Genomic DNA, 21215 nt, shown 5'->3' on the forward strand with positions numbered 1-21215 from the left:
TGTCCAGTTGAAATGTAGGTATACTTGGACGGGGAAGGTTATTACATGGAAATAACTTACCAATTAGTTGTTACTTCATGGCTTGTTATTGATATATTCACTGAGTGGTTGTCCTCTCTCCTGTCGTAACCACAGCAACAGCATGCCGAAGAGGATTGCTCTCATCTGCTTCCTTTCCCTGGTGATGCTCATGAGTGTCCTGGGGAACCTCCTGGTCATGACAGCTGTCTGCAAGGACCGCCAGCTCAGGTTAGTCTCTCCCTACTGTCTGTCTGTCTGTCTGTCTGTCTGTCTGTCTGTCTGTCTGTCTGTCTGTCTGTCTGTCTGTCTGTCTGTCTGTCTGTCTGTCTGTCTGTCTGTCTGTCTGTCTGTCTGTCTGTCTGTCTGTCTGTCTGTCCCATGTCTGTCTGTCCCATGTCTGTCTGTCTGTCTGTCTGTCTGTCTGTCTGTCTGTCTGTCTGTCTGTCTGTCTGTCTGTCTGTCTGTCTGTCTGTGTTTCTCTCTCGCTCATCCTGCTCTGGCCGAAGCAAATTTACTCTTTCTTCTGTTTAGCATCTTATCACCTTGTTGCACCACACACAGCCTGAATCAGCCCAGATTTGAATGATCCTGCGCTGACAGTATTATGCAGTAATTGTTTTCTCATTAAAAGAGCACCTCCTACTGACTGGTCTATTGTGACCACAGTCCCTTGGTGGTTGAGTTACTAGCTTGGCATGCAGTGACTCTAGCATGCCAACAGTCAGATGCCGGAAGGGAAAGGCTGTCTGATAACCTATAGTATCATCTCTCAGCACCCCTGATGGAAGAGACAGTAGTACTTTTCATTGTTTACACACGCATGTACACACACACACACACACACACACACACACACACACACACACACACACACACACACACACACACACACACACACACACACACACACACACACACACACACACACACACACACACACACACACACACACCCAGGAAATGACAGCACCAGGAGGGATTCTTGGTAGTGTTAACTTCAAATCCCTATTCATCCAAATGTTCAGCTCCAAAAACGATCCCGGGCTGTGTCGCAGCCGGCCACGACCGGGAGACCAATGAGGTGGCGCACAATTGACCCAGCGTCGTCCGGGTTAGGAGGGGGTTTGGCCGACTGGGATGTCCTTGTCCCATCGTGCTCTAGAGACTCCTTGTGGCAGCCGGGCGCATGCACGCTGACTCCGGTTGCCCGCTGTACGGTGTTTCCTCCGACACATTGGTGCGGCTGGCTTCCAGATGAAGTGAGCAGCGTGTCAAGAAGCAGTGCGGCTTTGCAGGGTTGTGTTTCAGAGGACGCATGGCTCTTGATCTTCGCCTCTCCTGAGTCCGTATGGGAGTCGCAGCGATTGGACAAAACTATAACTACCAATTCGGGAGAAAAAGTGTAAACAAAATATTTTAATCAGATTACAGATACTTTGAAAAACTAGATGATTACTTTTAAATTCAGAAAGGATGTTTGTGAAACGCACTATGCCAATTACACTGCTCCTTTCTTCCCACCATGACTTCCCTGCAGCTCAGATTAATAGGGACATGAAGCAGTACTTCTACCATAGCCCATTCCCCACACTCTGGAGAATTCATCCACAATCACCAATTTACCCTGTAATAGCACACCTGTTCCAGCCATCCATAAAATTAGATCTGTCGTAAGACGGCTTAGCCATAATGGGAGACATTGTGCAGCTGGAGGCAGAGCAACAGAGCCACAGAGCCAGACTCAACTTCTGCAAGTTGATTACCAAAATGGAAAACTGGATATGGCTTTATTGACATTGACACATTGCACTAACTCAAATCATCATCATGCCTCTCTCTCTCTCTCTCTCTCTCTCTCTCTCTCTCTCTCTCTCTCTCTCTCTCTCTCTCTCTCTTTCTCTCTCCTCTCTCCTATCTATCTACTGGGGTCTTTTTATGTCCCCTGCCCCAATTGTGACAGCAATGCTGATTTACATATTTTAGGCCTTTTTAATTAGGCTTCAGTTCAGTGGCGAACCCAGTGGCGACAAGATGATGTAGCTTTTTATGTAAAAAAAATCTAGTATTTTATTTATTCAATTCATTTGCATCACTGCAAATATGATCTTACATTCTTTAGATACTACATTCAGTTTTGAATGAAAGACAGTATTTCTGCATGTTGAAAGCATGTTGTTAACAGATAGCTGGTAAACAGCATTTATGGCATGTTCTGGTTAAATGACAACGTGATTTTTTGCCGTTCTCAGGCAGCTATTTTTAGCCGAGCGGGCTCTGAGCGGTTGCCTCACCGAGAATTTTATTTGTCATTAATGGAGTGCCCAGGGCTCTGGTCTTTCTCAAACAGACTGAAAGGAGGGACCTCCTTTCTCCTCTCTCTCTCTCTCTGTCTCTCTCTCTCTCTCTCTCTCTCTCTCTCTCTCTCTCTCTCTCTCTCTCTCTTCCCCTATCTCTCTCTCTCTCTCTCTCCTTCCCCTATCTCTCTCTCTCCTTTCTCTCTCTCTCTCTCTCTCTCTCTCTCTCTCTCTCTCTCTCTCTCTCCTTCCCCTCTCTCTCTCTCTCCTTCCTCTCTGTCTCACACAAGCTACCGCTCTTTTTTATCCTCTAATGTAATCTCTTTCAATCTCTCCTTAAGTCTCTCTCACCATATGTTTCCTTAACATAAACATACATGACAAAGTAGCATTTTCACATGTGAAACGGTCCCGTGTGGCTCAGTTGGTAGAGCATGGCGCTTGCAACGCCAGGGTTGTGGGTTCATTCCCCACGGGGGGACCAGGATGAATATGTATGAACTTTCCAAATTGTATGTCGCTCTGGATAAGAGCGTCTGCTAAATGACTTAAATGTAAAATGAAACAGCTGTTTTTATATGTTGAGCTTAAATTTCACATGTGAAACCATATTTTCACATGTATTACATTTAGGGTTCACACGTTAACGCCATCGTTTTCATGTGAAAATCGGACATGCAGTTTCTGTGGAATTGTAAGTTCACATGTGAAAATTAAACACGTGAAAACAAAATGTTCAGGTTCACATTGAAGAAAACTCCACATGTGATAATCTCACTTTCAAAAGTGGAAATGTATTTTCACACGTGAAAAACATTCACATGTAAAAATCACATTTGCAGTTTCGCGAGTGAAAAACTTCCATGTGATTGTTTTTCACATTTTAACTTGAAATTCCACAAGTGAAGTAAGATTTTCACATGTGAAAGTTATTCACATACGAAACTGCAAATTAGATTTTTACATGTGATTGTTTTTCACATGTGAACTTACAATTCCACATGTGAAAATGAACATCTAATTTGCAGTTTCACATGTAAGAAAACATTCATGTGAAAATCACATTTGTCACAGGTAAGAAAACTCCAACTGTGAAAATCTCACTTTTACAAGCTATTTTTTTTATGTTTTTTTTGTAAGGGGTTCTCTCTCTCTCTGTCCTTATGCGTCTCTCTCTCTCTTTCAATTTCATTCAGTTATTACAAATATTTAGTGCAAGGTGGAGATTTACAAGATGTATGGTGAAAGCATATTTATATGGCAAATCTGTTGTCATGTGTAACAGACAATTCAAACAATGAAATAGTTTAGTGCATACCTCTGTACATACTCTCACCTAACAAAAGCCTATAATATTGTATGTTTAAATGCATTTACCTCTAGTAGACAGTCTCTTCTGTTCTTTTCAGTGTGTTCTGGATTATTTATTATTTTTTCCACCACATTCCTTTATCGTACACTCTACCATATGATACACCTATGCTGTTTCAAGTTAACAATGGACATAATCTTTAAACATATAGCCAATAAGATACCTCTCACTCAATTCTCTCCCAGGAAAATCAAGACCAACTACTTCATAGTATCGCTGGCCTTTGCAGACCTGATGGTGTCGGTGCTGGTGATGCCGTTTGGTGCCATAGAACTGATTCACCAGAACTGGATTTATGGAGAAACCTTCTGCCTGGTCCGGACATCTCTAGATGTACTGTTGACAACAGCCTCCATATTACACCTATGTTGCATTGCTTTGGACAGGTAAGCACCACTGCTCAACAACTGGCTTGGAACGATGCCAACATGAAGTCAGTAGATATAGTATTTAGTATCGTACTAACAGTATCAAACCATCAACACATTTTACCATCCTATTTTATTAACTGACTTACAGTAGGATGGCACTTCCTGTAATTGACTTTATCAAGATGCAGCAGGTAGCCTAGTGGTTAGAGCGTTGGGCCAGTAACCAAAAAGTTGCTAGATCGAATCCCTAAGCTGACAAGGTAAAAATATGTTGTTTTGCCCCTGAACAAGGCTGTTCCTAGGCTGTCATTGTAAATAAGAATTTGTTCTTAACTGACTTTCCTAGTTAAATAAAGGTTAAATATAAACCCCCCAAAATTCTGAGGACTACTGTATGAGACATTGAAATAGTTGTATGATAGTGTGATGTGCTGGGCTTACATACACTATATGACCAAAAATATGTGGACACCTGCTCATTGAAAATCTCAATCCAAAATCATGGGGATGAATATGGAGTTGGTCCCCCCTTTGCTGCTTTAATAGCCTTAACTATTCTGGGAATACTTTCCACTAGATATTGCTGCAGGGACTTGCTTCCATTCAGCCACAAGAGCATTATTGAGGTCGGGCACTGATGTTGGGCGATTAGGCATGGCTCGCAGTCAGCATTCCAATTCATTCCAAAGGGGTTGAGGTCAGGGCTCTGTGCAGGCCAGTTCTTCCACACCGTCTCAACAAATCATTTCTGAATGGCCCTCGCTTTATCCACGGTGGCATTGTCATGCTGAAACAGGAAAGAGCCTTTCCCAAACTGTTCCCACAAAGTTGGAACGACAGAATCGTCTCAAATGTCATTGTATGCTGTAGTGTGAAGATTTCCCTCCACTGGAACTAAAGGGCCTAACCCGAACCATGAAAAACAGCCCCAGACCATTATTCCTCCTCCACCAAACTTTACAGTTGGCACTCTGCATTCAGGCAGGTAGCGTTCTCCTGGTATCCGCCAAACCCATATTAGTCCGTCCACTGTTCCGGAGCCCAATGGCGGCAAGTTTTACACCACTCCAGCCGATGCTTGGCATTGTGCATGGTGATCTTAGGCTTGTGTGCGGCCATGGGAACCCATTTCATGAAGTTCCCGATGAACAGTTTGTGTGCTGATGTTGCTTCCAGAGGCAGTTTAGAACTCAGTAATGAGTGTTGCAACCGAGGACAGATGATTTGTATGCGCTACACGCTTCAGCACTCGAATGTCCCGTTCTGTGAGCTTGTGTGGCCTACCACTTTGCGGCTGAGCCGTTGTTGCTCCTAGACGTTTCCACTTCACAATAACAGCACTTACAGTTGACCCGGGGCAGCTCTAGCAGGGCAGAAATTTGACAAACTGACTTGTTGGAAAGGGGGCATCCTATGACTGGGACACTTTGAAGTCACTGAGCTCTTCAGTGAGGCCATTTTACTGTCAATTTTTGTCTATGGAGACTGCATGGCTGTGTGGTCAATTTTATACATCTGTCAGCAACTGGTGTGGCTGAAATAGCCGGATCCACTAATTTGAAGGGGTGTCCACATACTTTTGTATATATAGTGTATGTACACCCCCCTATATGCTCCAGTTTCCCTATGCTTCAGCTCTCCCACTGTCACGGCCGTCAAAAGAAGTGGACTAAGGTGCAGCTTGGTGAGCGTACATTCTCCTTTTATTAGAATGTCGCCAACAAAACAAGAAACGAAAGAACAACCTTGAAGCTTACAGAGCATAAGTGCCACTAACAAAAGTAAACTTCCCACAAACACAAAAGGGAAAAAGGGCTACCTAAGTATGATTCCCAATCAGAGACAACGATAGACAGCTGTCCCTGATTGAGAACCATACCCGGCCAAAACATAGAAATAAAGAAACATAGAAAATAGAACATAGAATGCCCACCCAAATCACACCCTGACCAAACCAAAATAGAGACATAAAATCTCTCTAAGGTCAGGTCGTGACACCCACCATACAAGTGTGTTCTTGATCTTGTCTCACTGCAGAGGAGGAAATTGTTGTTTCATTCAATTATATGGATAGAGAGCAAAGCTTGTGCAGTGTGTGCAAACAGCACTATTAGCCATTCATAGTAACTGGCTGGCTTGCGGTGTTGAGAGACACAATGTGCCGGCCATAAATTATTTAGATTTAATTTCCTCTAAAGATACGACCCACTTTATTTACCATCCTAATTTACCACATTAAAACGATTCACGAGTCTGATGATGAAAGCAAATGGGAAATGAAGGGAACATGCTTTTAAAGAATTACAGGAAAAATATACATTAATATATGAATGCTTTAATATGAGTTCTAAAAAGCTGCTGGGGAATCAAGGGTTTACATTATATGATGGATAAAATGTCAGTATGGTTTCTGGATGGGCTCTTGCATTAAGTGACAAGGAAAGATATATAGACACAGCTACTCAGAAGACTAACCATACACAAAAATAGGATCTGCATTTCTACAGTATTGCATAGTAGCTAGTTAATTCAAAATGCTTTCTATGTTCGAGCCCAGCATAAGCGTATTCATTAATTTAGGACAGCTGAGCTCTGGGTGCAGAGATGGATAGGCTTGCGTCACTCCATCCCCTGCAGTTATTATTTTGGAAGCAACGTTGCAATAATAATCCCAGGAAACAAACATTGGTTCTGTGAAAGTTCCCAGAACATTCAGGAAATGTTCTGATAACACAAAAACTGTCCAGTTGTGCAGATGATTATACAATGTTTGTATAAACAATTCACCTGACGTTTCAAGAACGTTCCCACACGTTCCCACTGTTCTTTAAAGGTTCCCAGAATGTTTCATTAGGTTGTGGAAACAGTCTGGTGGGAACATTGTGGGTAGGGTGACCACATTTAAAATACCCAAATGCTGGAAAACAGGATGATTTTGCGGGACATTCCCGGGGCCGTGTAGCCTACAGAGTACCACCCCCCCCATATATTATTTAATGACGTCCTAATTTCTTAACGTTTTTTTGTGACTTTACTTTCATTCATCTGATGACTGTTATTTATTAACAATTAACTCATTAGAATTTGGGGCACCATGGAAGAGGTTGTTTAAAGAGTTACCATGTCCCGAATTAAACTCTGTAAGGTATATATCTATTTTATTGATAAACAGTCATCTTATTAATAATTACCTCTTATCATATCATCATTCTGAACAGTCGTAAACTCATGCATCTGCAAAACTCCCAGCCTTGCTCATGATTCAGCACTATACCAATTGGTTTAATTATTTATTTACTAGCTAACTAAAATGAGAAAACTGGATAACATCCACACTTAATACATGAGAAGAAAGTCCCTAGCAGACTGACAATATGACGGCTTAATACACAGCGATGAAGAGTGGGAAAAAGAGAGAGACAGAGAAAAAAGGACACTAATCCGGGTACATTCTATAACTATTCTCCCACTAATCATATACTTTGCACATGAACCGCCGCCCGTTTAGGAAGGAGGTGGTTTGGCCTTTCAGCGGCACGCTTGTAAGGGTTCCGGACCCGTCTCTTCTACTGTTGTTCACTCCGGAAGACAGCCAGCCATGTCGACGATTCCCATTGGTGATGATTGTCGGAGAATAGGGTGATTTGAGTAGTGGGATGGGATGGTTTGAAGCGTAGTAGGATGGTCCCTCTTAGATTTGCTTCCCTCGATATCTGACTTAGGACAGCTAATCAGCAGTACCAGTGATTGTCCGGGAAGTGAGCTTCTAGCCTACACATTATGCAGGGTTCAGGATTCAGACCACTATGGACATGAGCTGCAGCTCACTCTCTCTGTGGTCTAAAAGAAGGTGAGTTTATTTCTTCACCTCGTGTTAAGGTTCAAAGTTCCAACCATTTCAAACATGTAGCTAACACCTCATGTTTCCTGGTCGGACGTTAACTTCGTTGGCAATGCTTTTTATGCACTCTCGTCAAAAGGGGATTGTTACGTCGGTCTGACACCCTCCCTGACCACATTCAGGGCGTGGCTACTTACTATAAACAGTTAATAGGAGAAAAAAATCACATTCATATCTTAACAAAACTACTTTGATAATTTGTCATATTATATGCCCAATGTATTGGATGGAAACTTGACAGATAAAGGGGATATACTTTCCAAGATACAGTATTTCGTCCATGCAATTTTAATGACATCACAAAATGAAAACCCATGTGACATTCATTTTTTTCTATAGTTCCTCACTGAACATTCCCCACATTGTTATGTTAGAAATATTGTTCCAGTATCCACTTTTAACTGTGTTTTAACCGTGTTAGTTTTTCCATTTGAAACTCTATCTGTGAAACAAAGGCATTCCTTTGTTGACACTAAAGGGTGAGAAAGAGCCCACCCTTCTCCTGTAATTTACAACACGGTGTGAACTGTCAAACCGGCCCAGTCCCCTCCTCCCCCTTTCTGTGGGTGAGAGAAGGTCTGGTTATTGTCAGTCATTGCCAAGCTGATCTGACCCATTGTGATCCTCACAGGACAGTCATGACAGTTTGTATCGACAGATGTAGCCTATTAAATATCATTATAGAATATCCTTAAAATGCATCCTCCAATTGCAACGTCTGCCTATGCCGACACAAATGTGACCCGTTTCAGGAAACTAGGTGCATATGTCGCTGTTCACTACTTCACAGGATAGCCGTTTTAACTTTTTTTTTCTTCATCAAAATGCATCAAAATGGGCAGAAATGCCTCTTGAACATGTGAAAGTTCATGTGCCTGAATAACAAACGTGTATGCCATCTGTAAATACAAATACAATTATTAAATTACGAGCCTAGTTGGTTTAGCCACAGAAAAAAACAGAAACCTTCCCGCTAGCCATGATTGGCTGAGATAATGAGTAAGCTGGACATGCTGAGAGATGAGTTTGGATTGGTCTGCCATATAGCACGCTTCTGTTTGGTTGAGCTGGTCAGTAAGTGTTGGTAATCCTGTCTAACGCAGATTTTTTTAAATCAAATCAAACTTTATTTGTCACATGCGGCGAATACAACCTTACCTTGAAATGCTTACTTACCAAGTCTAGGAGCCTTTTGGTCCTAGACTTGGCGCTCCAGTACCACTTGCCGTGTGGTAGCAGAGAGAACAGTCTATGACTTGGGTGACTGGAGAATTTGACAATTTTATTGGCTTTCCTCTGACACCGCCTAGTATATAGGTCCTGGATGGCAGGAAGCTTGGCCCCAGTGATATGCTGGACAACGCACTACCCTCTGTAGCGCCTTACAGTCAGTTGCCATACCAGGCAGTGATGCAATCAGTCAGGATGCTCTCGATGGTGCAGCTGTAAAACTTTTGGGGGATCTGGGGACCCATGCCAAATCTTTTCAGTCTCCTGAGGGGGAAAAGGTGTTGTCGTGCCCTCTTCACGACTGTAATGGTGTGTTTGGACCATGATAGTTCGTTGGTGATGTGGACACCAAGGAACTTGAAACTCTCAACCTGCTCCACTACAGCCCCATCGATGTTAATGGGGAAAGGTTCGGCCCGCCTTTTCCTGTAGTCCACAATCAGCTCCTCTTGCTCACATGGAGGGAGAGGTTGTTGTCCTGGCACCACACTGCCAGGTCTCTGACCTCCTCCCTATAGGCTGTCTCATCGTTGTCGGTAATCAGGCCTACCACTGTTTAGTCGTCGCTTCTTGTTTGTTGTTATTGGTGTTAGCGGTACTATACATTAGCTGAATATTCCAGGAAGATTTTTTCAGAACAACTTCTATTGCTCCAACGTTTTATTGCTGAAGTATGTTTAGGGGACGTTATTGGAACCATTATGTCATAATGTCACACTATAACTTTATGAGACCATTGTAGGAATATTTCCTGCTTGTTGTTATGGGTGCTTTGAATAACATATCCATCAGCATTGGCAGAACGTTGATGTAATATTTCCTCAGAACCACTTCTATTGCACCCTAATTTTGTTGCAGCAATATGTTCTAAGAACATTACTGGTATATTGTGTTATTACATTACCTGGAAACCTAATGAGAACACATTGTTGAAAATGTTCTGTGGTGGTTATTACCAATGTCGTGCACAACATTTTGGTGAACATTAGGAGAATATTCCAAGGATATTTAATAAATACAAAAAAAAAATGTATTTTGTTATCAAAAACATTTGTTTTTGGGATGGTTAATCCTAATGTTATATAAAACCTAACTAATTTAATGGACATCTTAGGTAATGTTCTGGTAATGTTCCCGGTTTCTGGAATGGTTCTTACTGGGGTCAAAGGGTCAGACAGTAGGACAGAGAGAGAGAGTATTTTGCATGAAAAGGGCCTTTTCTTCTGAGTGTGTCTTTCTCTTTCTCTCTCTCTTGCTCTCCACTTCTCCCCAGAGAAGAGATGGCTTTTAAGTTCAACCCACTGAGAGCTCTTCAATTAATGTTAATGGCAGATGGAATTTTGCTGGCCATATTCTAGAGATGTTTTATTGAGAGTACACACCATTCCATAGAGACAAGAGTGTATACGAAAAGGAAATGTGTTTAAGGTGAACGGTGGAATTCAATATTTGAGAATGATTGTTGTGACGTGGGACGGTTCCGTTTATTCATCATTTCATCCCTCAGTGAAGTGAAGTAAGCTCTCCTGTATATTGCACAACTCTAGTGTGTGGATTATTACTTGCGTGCGTCAAGCTGCAAGCACCAGGGGAAGTTCCAGTAAGCCAGGACTGCTACCAGCCAGTTTAGACAATCATGAGTCTTGCCAGAAAAGAGAAACAGACTCATTTTTGGCCATTTCACAAATCTTTATGCGTAAGAAAAATGCAACAGAAATGGCAGTTCTTTGGGCGTCACTTAGTTATCGCATAAAACAATATTAGCTATGTCCTTTCCTTTAAAAGGGTTTAAAACACGTCTCTCTCTCCTCTCATATTTCCAATCTGCCCCTCAAGCCTTAAATGTTCAAATTCTATTCTGCAGTTAAACTGATTTAGAAAGCATAGTGTGTTTACATAGTGTGTTTACATGCATTGTAGCCGAGAGTCATTTTGTTGTTCTCCAATTGGCCTGGTGATCCTAACTGACCTAAGACAGGGAATTTTTACTAGGATTAAATGTCAGAAATTGTGAAAAACTGAGTTTAAATGTATTTGGCTAATGTGTATGTAAACTTTCGACTTCAACTGTATATATCAGATCAGCACAATAGAAAGGCTACATGAGCAATTATGTTTTACTAAGAGTGGTACGTTTAAAAAGGGCAAGAGAGCGCAGTGACCCTGAATGGACAATCTGTTTCTCGTTCATTTCCCATTTTTTTTAAGGTGTCTGTGACCAACAGATGCATATCTGTATTCCCAGTCATGTGAAATCCATAGATTGGGGCCTAATGAATTTATTTAAATTGACAGATTTCCTCATATGAACTGTAACTCCGTAAACTCTCTCTCTTTGAAATGTTGTGTTTATATTTTTGTTCAGTATACATTTGTGTGGTGCCAGCAGAGCTTGGAATTTAGTTTTACACATCTTCCTATAATGCCGTTTTCCATCCAAGCTTAAGACATGAAGGAGCATTTTAAATGAATGATGGATCGTTGAAACATTGACAACCGGCATTTAGGATGAAGGGGAGAAGTGAAGCATGTTGTGCTCCCTAATTTCACATGCAGATTGGTCACACTTTTCATTTCTCCGTCATTAAACGCAGCCATCCGAGGAGTGAGGATTTTTTATTTCATTTTTTACTGTTCATTCCTGTCTCTTAAATTAAACTCCAACCTTGACTACTTACTGCAGCAAACTTGATCACATGGATCACATGTAATTCAAGTTTATGTGCCTGGTTTGTTGGTCCCATCTGTTTTCCATTGAGGCTCTGTTATATGTCCTATAAGTAGCTATTGGTTGCCAAAGTGAGCTCAATAAGCCAGCTGCTGTCAACAATCCACACTGCTGCTGTGCCTCTGGCCCTCTGACACACAGGCCGGGTTTTGGCTAGGTGAGACGAAAAGCAGCACAGTGCACACATACAGCCATGCTCCATCTAACCTAGACTCACAAACATTTTATTAATACAGTCATGCTGTTTCAGAGCCATATTGTACTCATTACTCAAGAGACACAGGCCAGGCACATAAAAAGCATCCTAGTACAAAACTGAGGTAAGATGCTGCATAGAACTCTGGGTAAACATTCTTTCAGATGTGTCAGATTTGTGCATCGGACGGACCAATCAGGTGGTCTGCTCATGTATTTATGTTGTGAACAGTTGGTGGCTCCAGTTCAGTTCACCTGCAATGAAATATGAAATGACCTCACTAACACCCCTCTGAGTCATGAAAACAACCTCAGGGAGACAGAGTCAAATCAACAATGAGAGTGAGAGTAAATATAGTAGTGCCTTGAAGATGTGGCGGGCTGCAATGGGCTGCAGCGGGCAATGCTGTGGCACAGTGAGACAGAGAGACCTGTGTATTGTGATCCCTTACAGTAGGCCCCAGTTTTGCCAGGACAAAATCAGGGTGTGATGAACACATGCCAGGAATATCTCACCAAGCCGAGGGGTGAGCGACTACAGCAATGGTGTTTGGCCAGAGCAGGATGAGAGAGAGAGAGAGAGAGACTGAATAATGCCCAGGGATGGAAGAACTGATTGACTGTGGAGAGCCTGTGGCCTCGGAATATTCAGCTCAGAAGACAGGGGACAGTAGTACAGACTGGTATCACTTATTTATTTTCTTTCCAAAACACGTGAGTGTGCTGTCTCTGACTAACTCTCTTGCTATCTCTCTCAGAATTAACTTCTTGACCCTAACCAGTCAGGCTTCAAGACGGGTCACTCAACCGAGACTGCTCTTCTCTGTATCACGGGTGCTCTCCGCACTGCCAAATCTATATCTCTATCCTCTGTTCTCATCCTCCCTAGATCTATCCAGGCTCCCGAGTGGCACAGCGGTCTAAGGCATTGCATCTCAGTGCTAGAGGCCTCACTACAGACCCTGGTTCGAACCTGGGCTGTATCACAACCTGGCCGTGATCGGGAGTCCCATAGGGCGGCGCACAATTGGCCCAGCGTCGTCCGGGTGAGGGGAGGGTTTGGCTGGGGTTGGCCGTCATTTTAAAATAATAATTTGTTCTTAAGTGACTTGTCTAGTTAAATAAAGGTTAAACGAAAATAAAAATCTGCTGCCTTCAACACTGTGAACCATCAGATCCTCCTCTCCACCCTCTCAGTGCTGGGTGTCTCAGACTCTGCACACTCTTGGATTGCATCCTACCTGGCAGGCCGTTCCTACCAGAAGACGTAGGAGCGGCCTGCCATTCAAACTTTCCTACCAATTCGTTGTGAATGCTGTATCCTATTTTATATCCAGCACACAAGAGCAAAGTGCTTATTTCCTCAAATATATATATATATATATAGATATATATATATATATACACACACACAGTTGAAGTCGGAAGTTTACATACATCTTAGCCAAATACATTTAAACTCAGTTTTTCCACAATTCCTGACATTTAATCCTAGTAAAAAATCCCTGTCTTAGGTCAGTTAGGATCACCACTTTATTTTAAGAATGTGAAATGTTAGAATAATAGTAGAGAGAATTATTTATTTCAGCTTTTATTTCTTTCATCACATTCCCAGTGGGTCAGAGGTTTACATACATTCAATTGGTATTTGGTAGCATTGCCTTTAAATTGTTTAACTTGGGTCAAACGTTTCGGGTAGCCTTCCACAAGCTTCCCACAATAAGTTGGGTGAATTTTGGCCCATTCCTCTTGACAGAGCTGGTGTAAGTGAGTCAGGTTTGTAGGCCTCCTTGCTCGCACATGCTTTTTCAGTTCTGCCCACAAATGTTCTATAGGATTGAGGTCAGGGCTTTGTGATGGCCAGTATAATACCTTGACTTTGTTGTCCTTAAGTCATTTTGCCACAACTTTGGAAGTATGCTTGGGGTCATTGTCCATTTGGAAGACCCACTTGCGACCAAGCTTTAACTTCCTGACTGATGTCTTGAGATGTTGCTTCAATATAACCACATAATTGTCCTTCCTCATGTAGCCATCTATTTTGTGAAGTGCACCAGTCTCTCCTGCAGCAAAGCACCCCCACAACATGATACTGCCACCCCCGTGCTTCACGGTTGGGATGGTGTTCTTCGGCTTGCAAGCCTCCCCCTTTTTCCTCCAAACATAACAATGGTCAATATGGCCAAACAGTTCTATTTTTGTTTCATCAGACCAGAGGACATTTCTCCAAAAAGTACGATCTTTGTCCCCATGTGCAGTTGCAAACCGTAGTCTGGCTATTCTATGGGGGTTTTGGAGCAGTGGCTTCTTCCTTGCTGAGCGGCCTTTCAGGTTATGTCGATATAGGACTCGTTTAACTTTGGATATAGATAATTTTTCACCTGTTTCCTCCAGCATCTTCACAAGGTCCTTTGCTGTTCTGGGATTGATTTCCACTTTTCTCACCAAAGTACGTTCAACTCTAGGAGACAGAATGCGCCTCCTTCCTGAGCGGTATGACGGCTGCGTGGTCCCATGGTGTTTATACTTGCGTACTATTGTTTGTACAGATGAACGTGGTACCTTCAGGCATTTGGAAATTGCTCCCAAGGATGAACCAGACTTGTGAAGGTCAACAATTATTTTCCTGAGGTCTTGGCTGATTTCTTTAGATTTTCCCAGGATGTTAAGCAAAGAGGCACTGAGTTTGAAGGTAGGCCTTGAAATACATCCACAGGTACACCTCCAATTGACTCAAAGGATGTCAATTAGCCTATCAGAAGCTTCTAAAGCCATGACATCATTTTCTGGAATTTTCCACGCTGTTTAAAGGCATAGTCAACTTAGTGTATGTAAACTTCTGACCCACTGGATTTGTGATACAGTGAATTATAAGTGAAATAATCTGTCTGAAAACAATTGTTGGAAAAAATACTTGTGTCATGGACAAAGTACATGTCCTAACCGACTTGCCAAAACTATAGTTTGTTAACAAGATATGTGTGGAGTGGTTGAAAAAATATTTTTAATGACTCCAACCTAAGTGTATGTAAACTTCCTACTTGAACTGTATATATACAGGGTCTTCGGAAAGTATTCAGACCCCTTGACTTCTGTTAGGTTACAGCCTTATTCTAAAATTGAGTAAATACTTTCCCCCCCTCATCAATCTACAAACAGTATCCCATAATGACAAAAGCAAAAACAGATTTTTAGAATTTTTTGCTAATTTATTTAAAAATAAAACTGAAATATGACATTTACATAAGTATTCAGACCCTTTACTCAGTACTTTGGTAGCGATTATAGCCTTGAGTTTTCTTGGGTATGATGCGACAAGCTTGGCACACCTGTATTTGGGGGAGTTTCTCCCATTCTTCTCTGCAGTTCCTCTCAAGCTCTGTCAGGTTGGATGGAGAGCGTTGCTGCACAGCCAATTTCAGGTCTCTCAAGAGATCTTCGATCGAGTTCAAGTCCGGGCTCTGGCTGGGCCACTCAAGGACATTCAGAGACTTGTCCTGAAGCTACTCCTGCGTTGTCTTGGCTGTGTGCTTAGGGTCGTTGTCTTGTTGGAAGGTGAACCTTCGCCCAGTCTGAGGTCCTGAGTGCTCTGGAGCAGGTTTTCATCATCATTTGCCTTGATCCTGACTAGTCTCACAGTCCCTGCAGCTGAAAAAAATGGATTAAATAAAACAATTTCCTCAGCAATCTACACACAATACCCCATAATGACAAAGCAAAATTTGTTTTTTTGAATTTTTGCTAATGTATTATATTAAAAAAGATATACTTTATTTTCATAAATATTCAGACCCTTTGTTATGAGACTTGAAATTGAGCTCAGATACATCCTGTTTCCATTGATCATCCTTGTAGTCCACCTGTGGTAAATTCAATTGATTGGACATGATTTGGAAAGGCACACACCTGTCTAGATAAGGTCCCACAGTTGACAGTGCATGTCAGATTAAAAACCAAGCTTTGATGTTGAATGAATTGTCCGTAGAGCTCGGAGACAGGATTGCAGCGGTCTAAGGCACTGCGTCTCAGTGCTAGAGGCGTCACTACAGACCCTGGTTTGATTCCAGGCTGTATCACAACCGGCCGTGATTGGGAGTCCCATAAGGCGGCGCACAATTGGCCCAGCGTCATCCGGGTTAGGGTTTGGCCGGGGTTGGCCGTCATTGTAAATAAGAATTTGTTCTTAACTGAAAATAAAGATTGATGGGTCCTTTTAGGGGGGTGTGTGTGTGTGAGTTCTCTAATTCTCTCTAAAGTAGCCTGTCTGGATTCCATTTAATAAGAGAGGAGGAACAAATAATATAACTGAAATGAGCATAACAAAATTGTAAAAAGTTAAGCAAATCCTGATGATCAGCATAAATGATGTGCGAATGACAACAGGTGCAAGTTTTGCATTTGTTTTCTTATCAATGGGACACAACTGAAGCAAACGCAGCTCGATTGATTCTTGTAGTCTAATATTATTTCTCTCTTTCATTATGGAGTCCTCTCTAGCCACGTTGAACAACATGCATTGACACCGCCTTCTCTCAAGGGAATTACCTCGCCGGGTCGTAACGGTGTTGTTTGTTGTTATTCTTAAAATTCTAATCTTGTGTGCAGCCTATGTTCCATTACGTTGTCATGTTTCCAACTGCCAATCAGCAACTATGCCGTAAATCCGTCTGTTTGGCGAATTACATGAGTGGCAAGGAGTGGAACGTTAGCTAAAGAGACTGGTACCCAGACTAGCTAGTCAGAGAGGGAGAGGTTTACCACTCTAGAGCCTACATCAAAGTCTACGTGACAAGCTGCTCATCCATAGGCCTACCGACTGGGCGGCCACCCCGTGACCCGGATGGGTATTCATGTGATGTTTGAGCTGAACCCCATCCAGTGGGGAAAATATTACACGGTGAAATTGTGCCAACATATGCAAGGAATGATCCATCTCAGTGTTTTTTATTTAGTGAAATAGGAATTCATTAAACTGTCATATGTCAACGATCAGTTAAAAATCAATCATAAAGCAATCACATCTGAGAGCTTTGACATGTGGTCATGTTGTAACCTGAAGTCCATTAAAGAGCAAAAGGAAGTCCAAATTCGAGGTCTCTGGGACATCAGGTAGGGTTAACCTCTCAATCTCTACAGACAGAGGGTACAGCCAGGCCAAGTAGCAATCTGTGGCTGAAGACATTTCAGGGATTTTAGAAACCAAATTCTTGTTGCAAATAATTTAATGATCATAGCACTTTCCCTCTAATAGCACTTTCCCGGCAGAGAGGTAGAGAGCTTTGATGTCTAAAATGTCAGAGATAAAGCAAAACTCTCAGGTACAGTATGCTCTTAACATGTCAAAAAGACTTTAGATAGCATCATCAAACCTTTTGGGATCACAAATATACCTTTCATCTGTCTTTATCACAAGGATAATGTATTTTTCCACAAAGTGATGAAAGATACACTTGTATCACATGAAAGATACACTTGTTGAACAGCATTTTGTCTAATGAAAGAAAAGCTTGAGCTGAATGTAATCATGCAGTATATACAGTGCATTCGGAAAGTATTCAGACCCCTTCCCTTTTCCAACAGCATCCTTGAGATATTTCTACAACTTGATTGGACTCCACCTGTGGTAAATGCAATTGATTGGACATGATTTGGAAAGGCACACACATGTCTATATAAGGTCCCACAGTTGACAATGTATGTCAGAGCAAAAACCAAACCACAAGGTCGAAGGAATTGTCCGTAGAACTCCAAGACAGGATTGTGTCGAGGCACAGATCTGGGGAAGGGTACCAAAACATTTCTGTGGCATTGAAGGTCCCCAAGAACACAGTGGCCTCCATCATTCTTAAATGGAAGAAGTTTGGAACCACCATGACTCTTCCTAGAGCTGGCAGCCCGGCCAAACTGAGCAATCGGAGGAGAATGGCCTTGGTCAGAGAGGTGATCAAGAACCCGATGGTCCCTCTGACAGAGCTACAGAGTTCCTCTGTGAAGATGGGAGAACCTACCAGAAGGACAACCATCTCTGCAGCACTCCACCGATCAGGCCTTTATGGTAGAGTGGCCAGACAGAAGCCACTACTCCGTAAAAGGCACAACAGCCCGCTTTCAGTTTGCCAAAAGGCACGTAAAGACTCTCAGACCATGAGAAACAAGATTCTCTGGTCTGATGGAACCAAGATTGAACTCTTTGGCCTGAATGCCAAGCGTCATGTCTGGAGGAAACCTGGCACTATACCTACGTTGAAGTGTGGTGGTGGCAGCATCATGCTGTGGGGATGTTTTTCAGTGGCAAGGACTAGGAGACTAGTCAGGATCGAGGGAAAGATGAACGGTTTAAAATACAGAGACATCCTTGATGAAAACCTGCTCCAGAGCGCTCAGGACCTCAGACTGGGGCGAAGGTTCACCTTCCAACAGGACAACGACCCGAAGCACACAGCCAAGATAACGCAGGAGTGGCTTCCAGACAATTTTCTGATTGTCCTTGATTGGCCCAGCCAGAGCCCGGACCTAATCTAACATCTCTGGAGAGACCTGAAAATAAAGGGTCTGAATACTTATGTAAATGTGATATTTCAGTTTTTTTTTTTTATACATTTGCTAAAATTGCTTTGTCATTATGGGGTATTGTGTGTAGATTGATGAGAAAAAACAACAACAATTTGATCAATTTTAGAATAAGGCTGTAACGTAACAAAAAGTGTAAAAAGTCAAGGGGTCTGAATACTTTCTAAATGCACTGTAGTTCCCTCTACCCCATCTCTTATAATAGTGTTTCCTCTCATTCTCCAGGTACTATGCCATCTGCTGCCAGCCACTGGTCTACAGGAATAAGATGACACCACTGAGAGTGGCTCTTATGTTAGGAGGATGCTGGGTAATCCCCACCTTTATATCCTTCCTACCCATAATGCTAGGATGGAACAGTATCGGAATAGACCATTTGGTGAGTAATAACACATTTGTCTGTGTCAATGTGCATAAACACTTTAGATATTTGATAAACCATTCAGTGGAACAGGATCAAATTGAACTTTATATGAAACCACATTAAGTGTTTTGTTTAATGTGCTACCTACATGTATATCATAACTAATTCCATAGGATGTCAATGAGACAAAGAAACACCTCCACACAACCAAAAGGGTTTTAGTGTATATCTGGTCAACGTGCTGTAGGATATGTGTAAAGCTCTTTCAGTCTATCACCTTTTCAGACTTGCTTTAGTCTGTGTCTAGGATAGGATACTGAGTACGTAATAAGCATGTCGTCCAATCTGAACGCATTTTGTCGTCCAATCTCCCGCTACTGCTCATAATAAAACAATGGCTGTGAGTGAAAGCTCAATGAAAGGCATTGGCTGAATGATACTGTGTGATAGTAATGCTAAAACGAAACAGCAGGGAGTCTGGATTGAAATGTCAGACCCAATTCTACTATATACCAACCCAAAACAAATGGACTGGGGGGGAAAGACTGATGTAATGAAAAGCATGGGTAGAGAGTCGGTAACTTCTTATAGTCATGAATAGTCACGAGCGCTACGCTTATGTTTCTCTGGAAGAACTTTAGATTTGTTGAAACGGAGGACATGTTCAGCACTGTTGCTACTCTTCCTAGGAGTGGCCGTCCTGCAAAGATGACTGCAAGAGCACAGCGCAGAATGCTCAATGAGATTAAGAAGAATCCTAAAGTGTCAGCTAAAGATTTACAGAAAGCTCTGGAACATGTCTGTTGACGAGTCTACGATGCGTAAAACACTAAACAGGAAAAAGCCACTGCTGTCCCAAAAAAGTTTGCAAAAGTGCACCTGGATGTTCCACAGCGCTACTGGCAAAATGTTCTGTGGACAGATGAAACTACAGTGGAGTTGTTTGGAAGGAACACACAACACTATGTGTGGAGAAAAAAAGACACAGCACATCAACATCAAAATCACATCCCAACTGTAAAGTATGGTGAAGGGAGCATCATGGTTTGGGGCTGCTTTGCTGCCTCAGAACCTGGACAGCTTGCTATCATCGACGGAAAAATGAACTCCCAAGTTTATCAAGACATTTTGCAGGAGAATATAGGCTATCTGTCCGCCAATTGAAGCTCAACAGAAGTTGGGTGATGCAGCAGGACAACGACCCAAAACACAGAAGTAAATCAGCAACAGAATGGTTTCAACAGAAGAAAATATGCCTTCTGGAGTGGCCCAGTCAGAGTCCTGACCTCAACCCGATTGAGATGCTGTGGCATGACCTCAAGAGAGTAGTTCACACCAGACATCCCAGGGATATTGCTGAACTGAAACAGTTTGATAAAGAGGAATGTTACAAAATTCCTCCTCACCATTGTGCAGGTCTGATCCGCAACTACAGAAAATGTTTGGTTGAGGTTATTGCTGCCAAAGGAGGGTCAACCAGTTATTAAATCCAAGGGTTCACATACTTTCCCCACCCTGCACTGTGAATATGTTCAATAAAGACATACTGTATACGTATAACTGTTTGTGTGTTATTAGTTTAAGCAAACTGTGTTTGTCTATTGTTGTGACCTAGATGAAGATCAGATCAAATTTTATGACGAAATTATGCAGAAATCCAGGTATTTCCAAAGGGTTCACATACTATTTCTTGCCACTGTATCTCTCATTCTAATAATACTTTTCAGGCATGAACTCTGATTTAAGGCCAGGCACCACAGGCTAATAGGGATTTTTTTATTTCTTTACTCTCATCAGACTGAAACTTTACCAGTTGAAAGTATACATACAAGATATTATTGTATTACATGTTTTATTTATTGTAAAATTTAAATATGCAAATGAGTCAAGCCGGCCTTAAATATGCACAAATTTGCATATTATGCTAATCTGTTTTTCAACACATAGCTTCAAGGCAGACTGTTTTTTGTTGTTTTATTGTGATAAGACACTCAATGGTCAGACTTTTACAGATCAGTTATTCAAAATATTGTAATTTCATGGAATTATTTTTAAAACACTTCACGTATGATGGATGCATATTTTGCATATATTTACACATAAAATGACACTTAAAATCAAAACGATGACAAGATATCTAAAAGAGCCTCTGTAAAAGTCTGCCTATAAG

General features: G+C 41.9%; 1 protein-coding gene across 3 annotated transcripts in view; it reads left to right on the forward strand.

Moving 5' to 3' along the window:
• The window catches only part of LOC139574091 (5-hydroxytryptamine receptor 4-like), a 172307-nt gene that overhangs the window by 81926 nt on the left and 69166 nt on the right, over positions 1–21215 (forward strand). For all 3 annotated transcript variants that reach the window (XR_011674719.1, XM_071398260.1, XM_071398261.1), the window contains exons 3-5: positions 136–249; positions 3872–4072; positions 18907–19060. Coding sequence is in view for 2 of the 3 variants with exons in the window: in XM_071398260.1 (XP_071254361.1) it covers positions 136–249; positions 3872–4072; positions 18907–19060 (469 nt within the window). In the remaining variant the exon portion in view is untranslated. The remainder of the gene's footprint in view (positions 1–135; positions 250–3871; positions 4073–18906; positions 19061–21215) is intronic.

This window comes from Salvelinus alpinus, chromosome 4, assembly GCF_045679555.1.
Source record: "Salvelinus alpinus chromosome 4, SLU_Salpinus.1, whole genome shotgun sequence".
Taxonomy (NCBI): domain Eukaryota; kingdom Metazoa; phylum Chordata; class Actinopteri; order Salmoniformes; family Salmonidae; genus Salvelinus; species Salvelinus alpinus.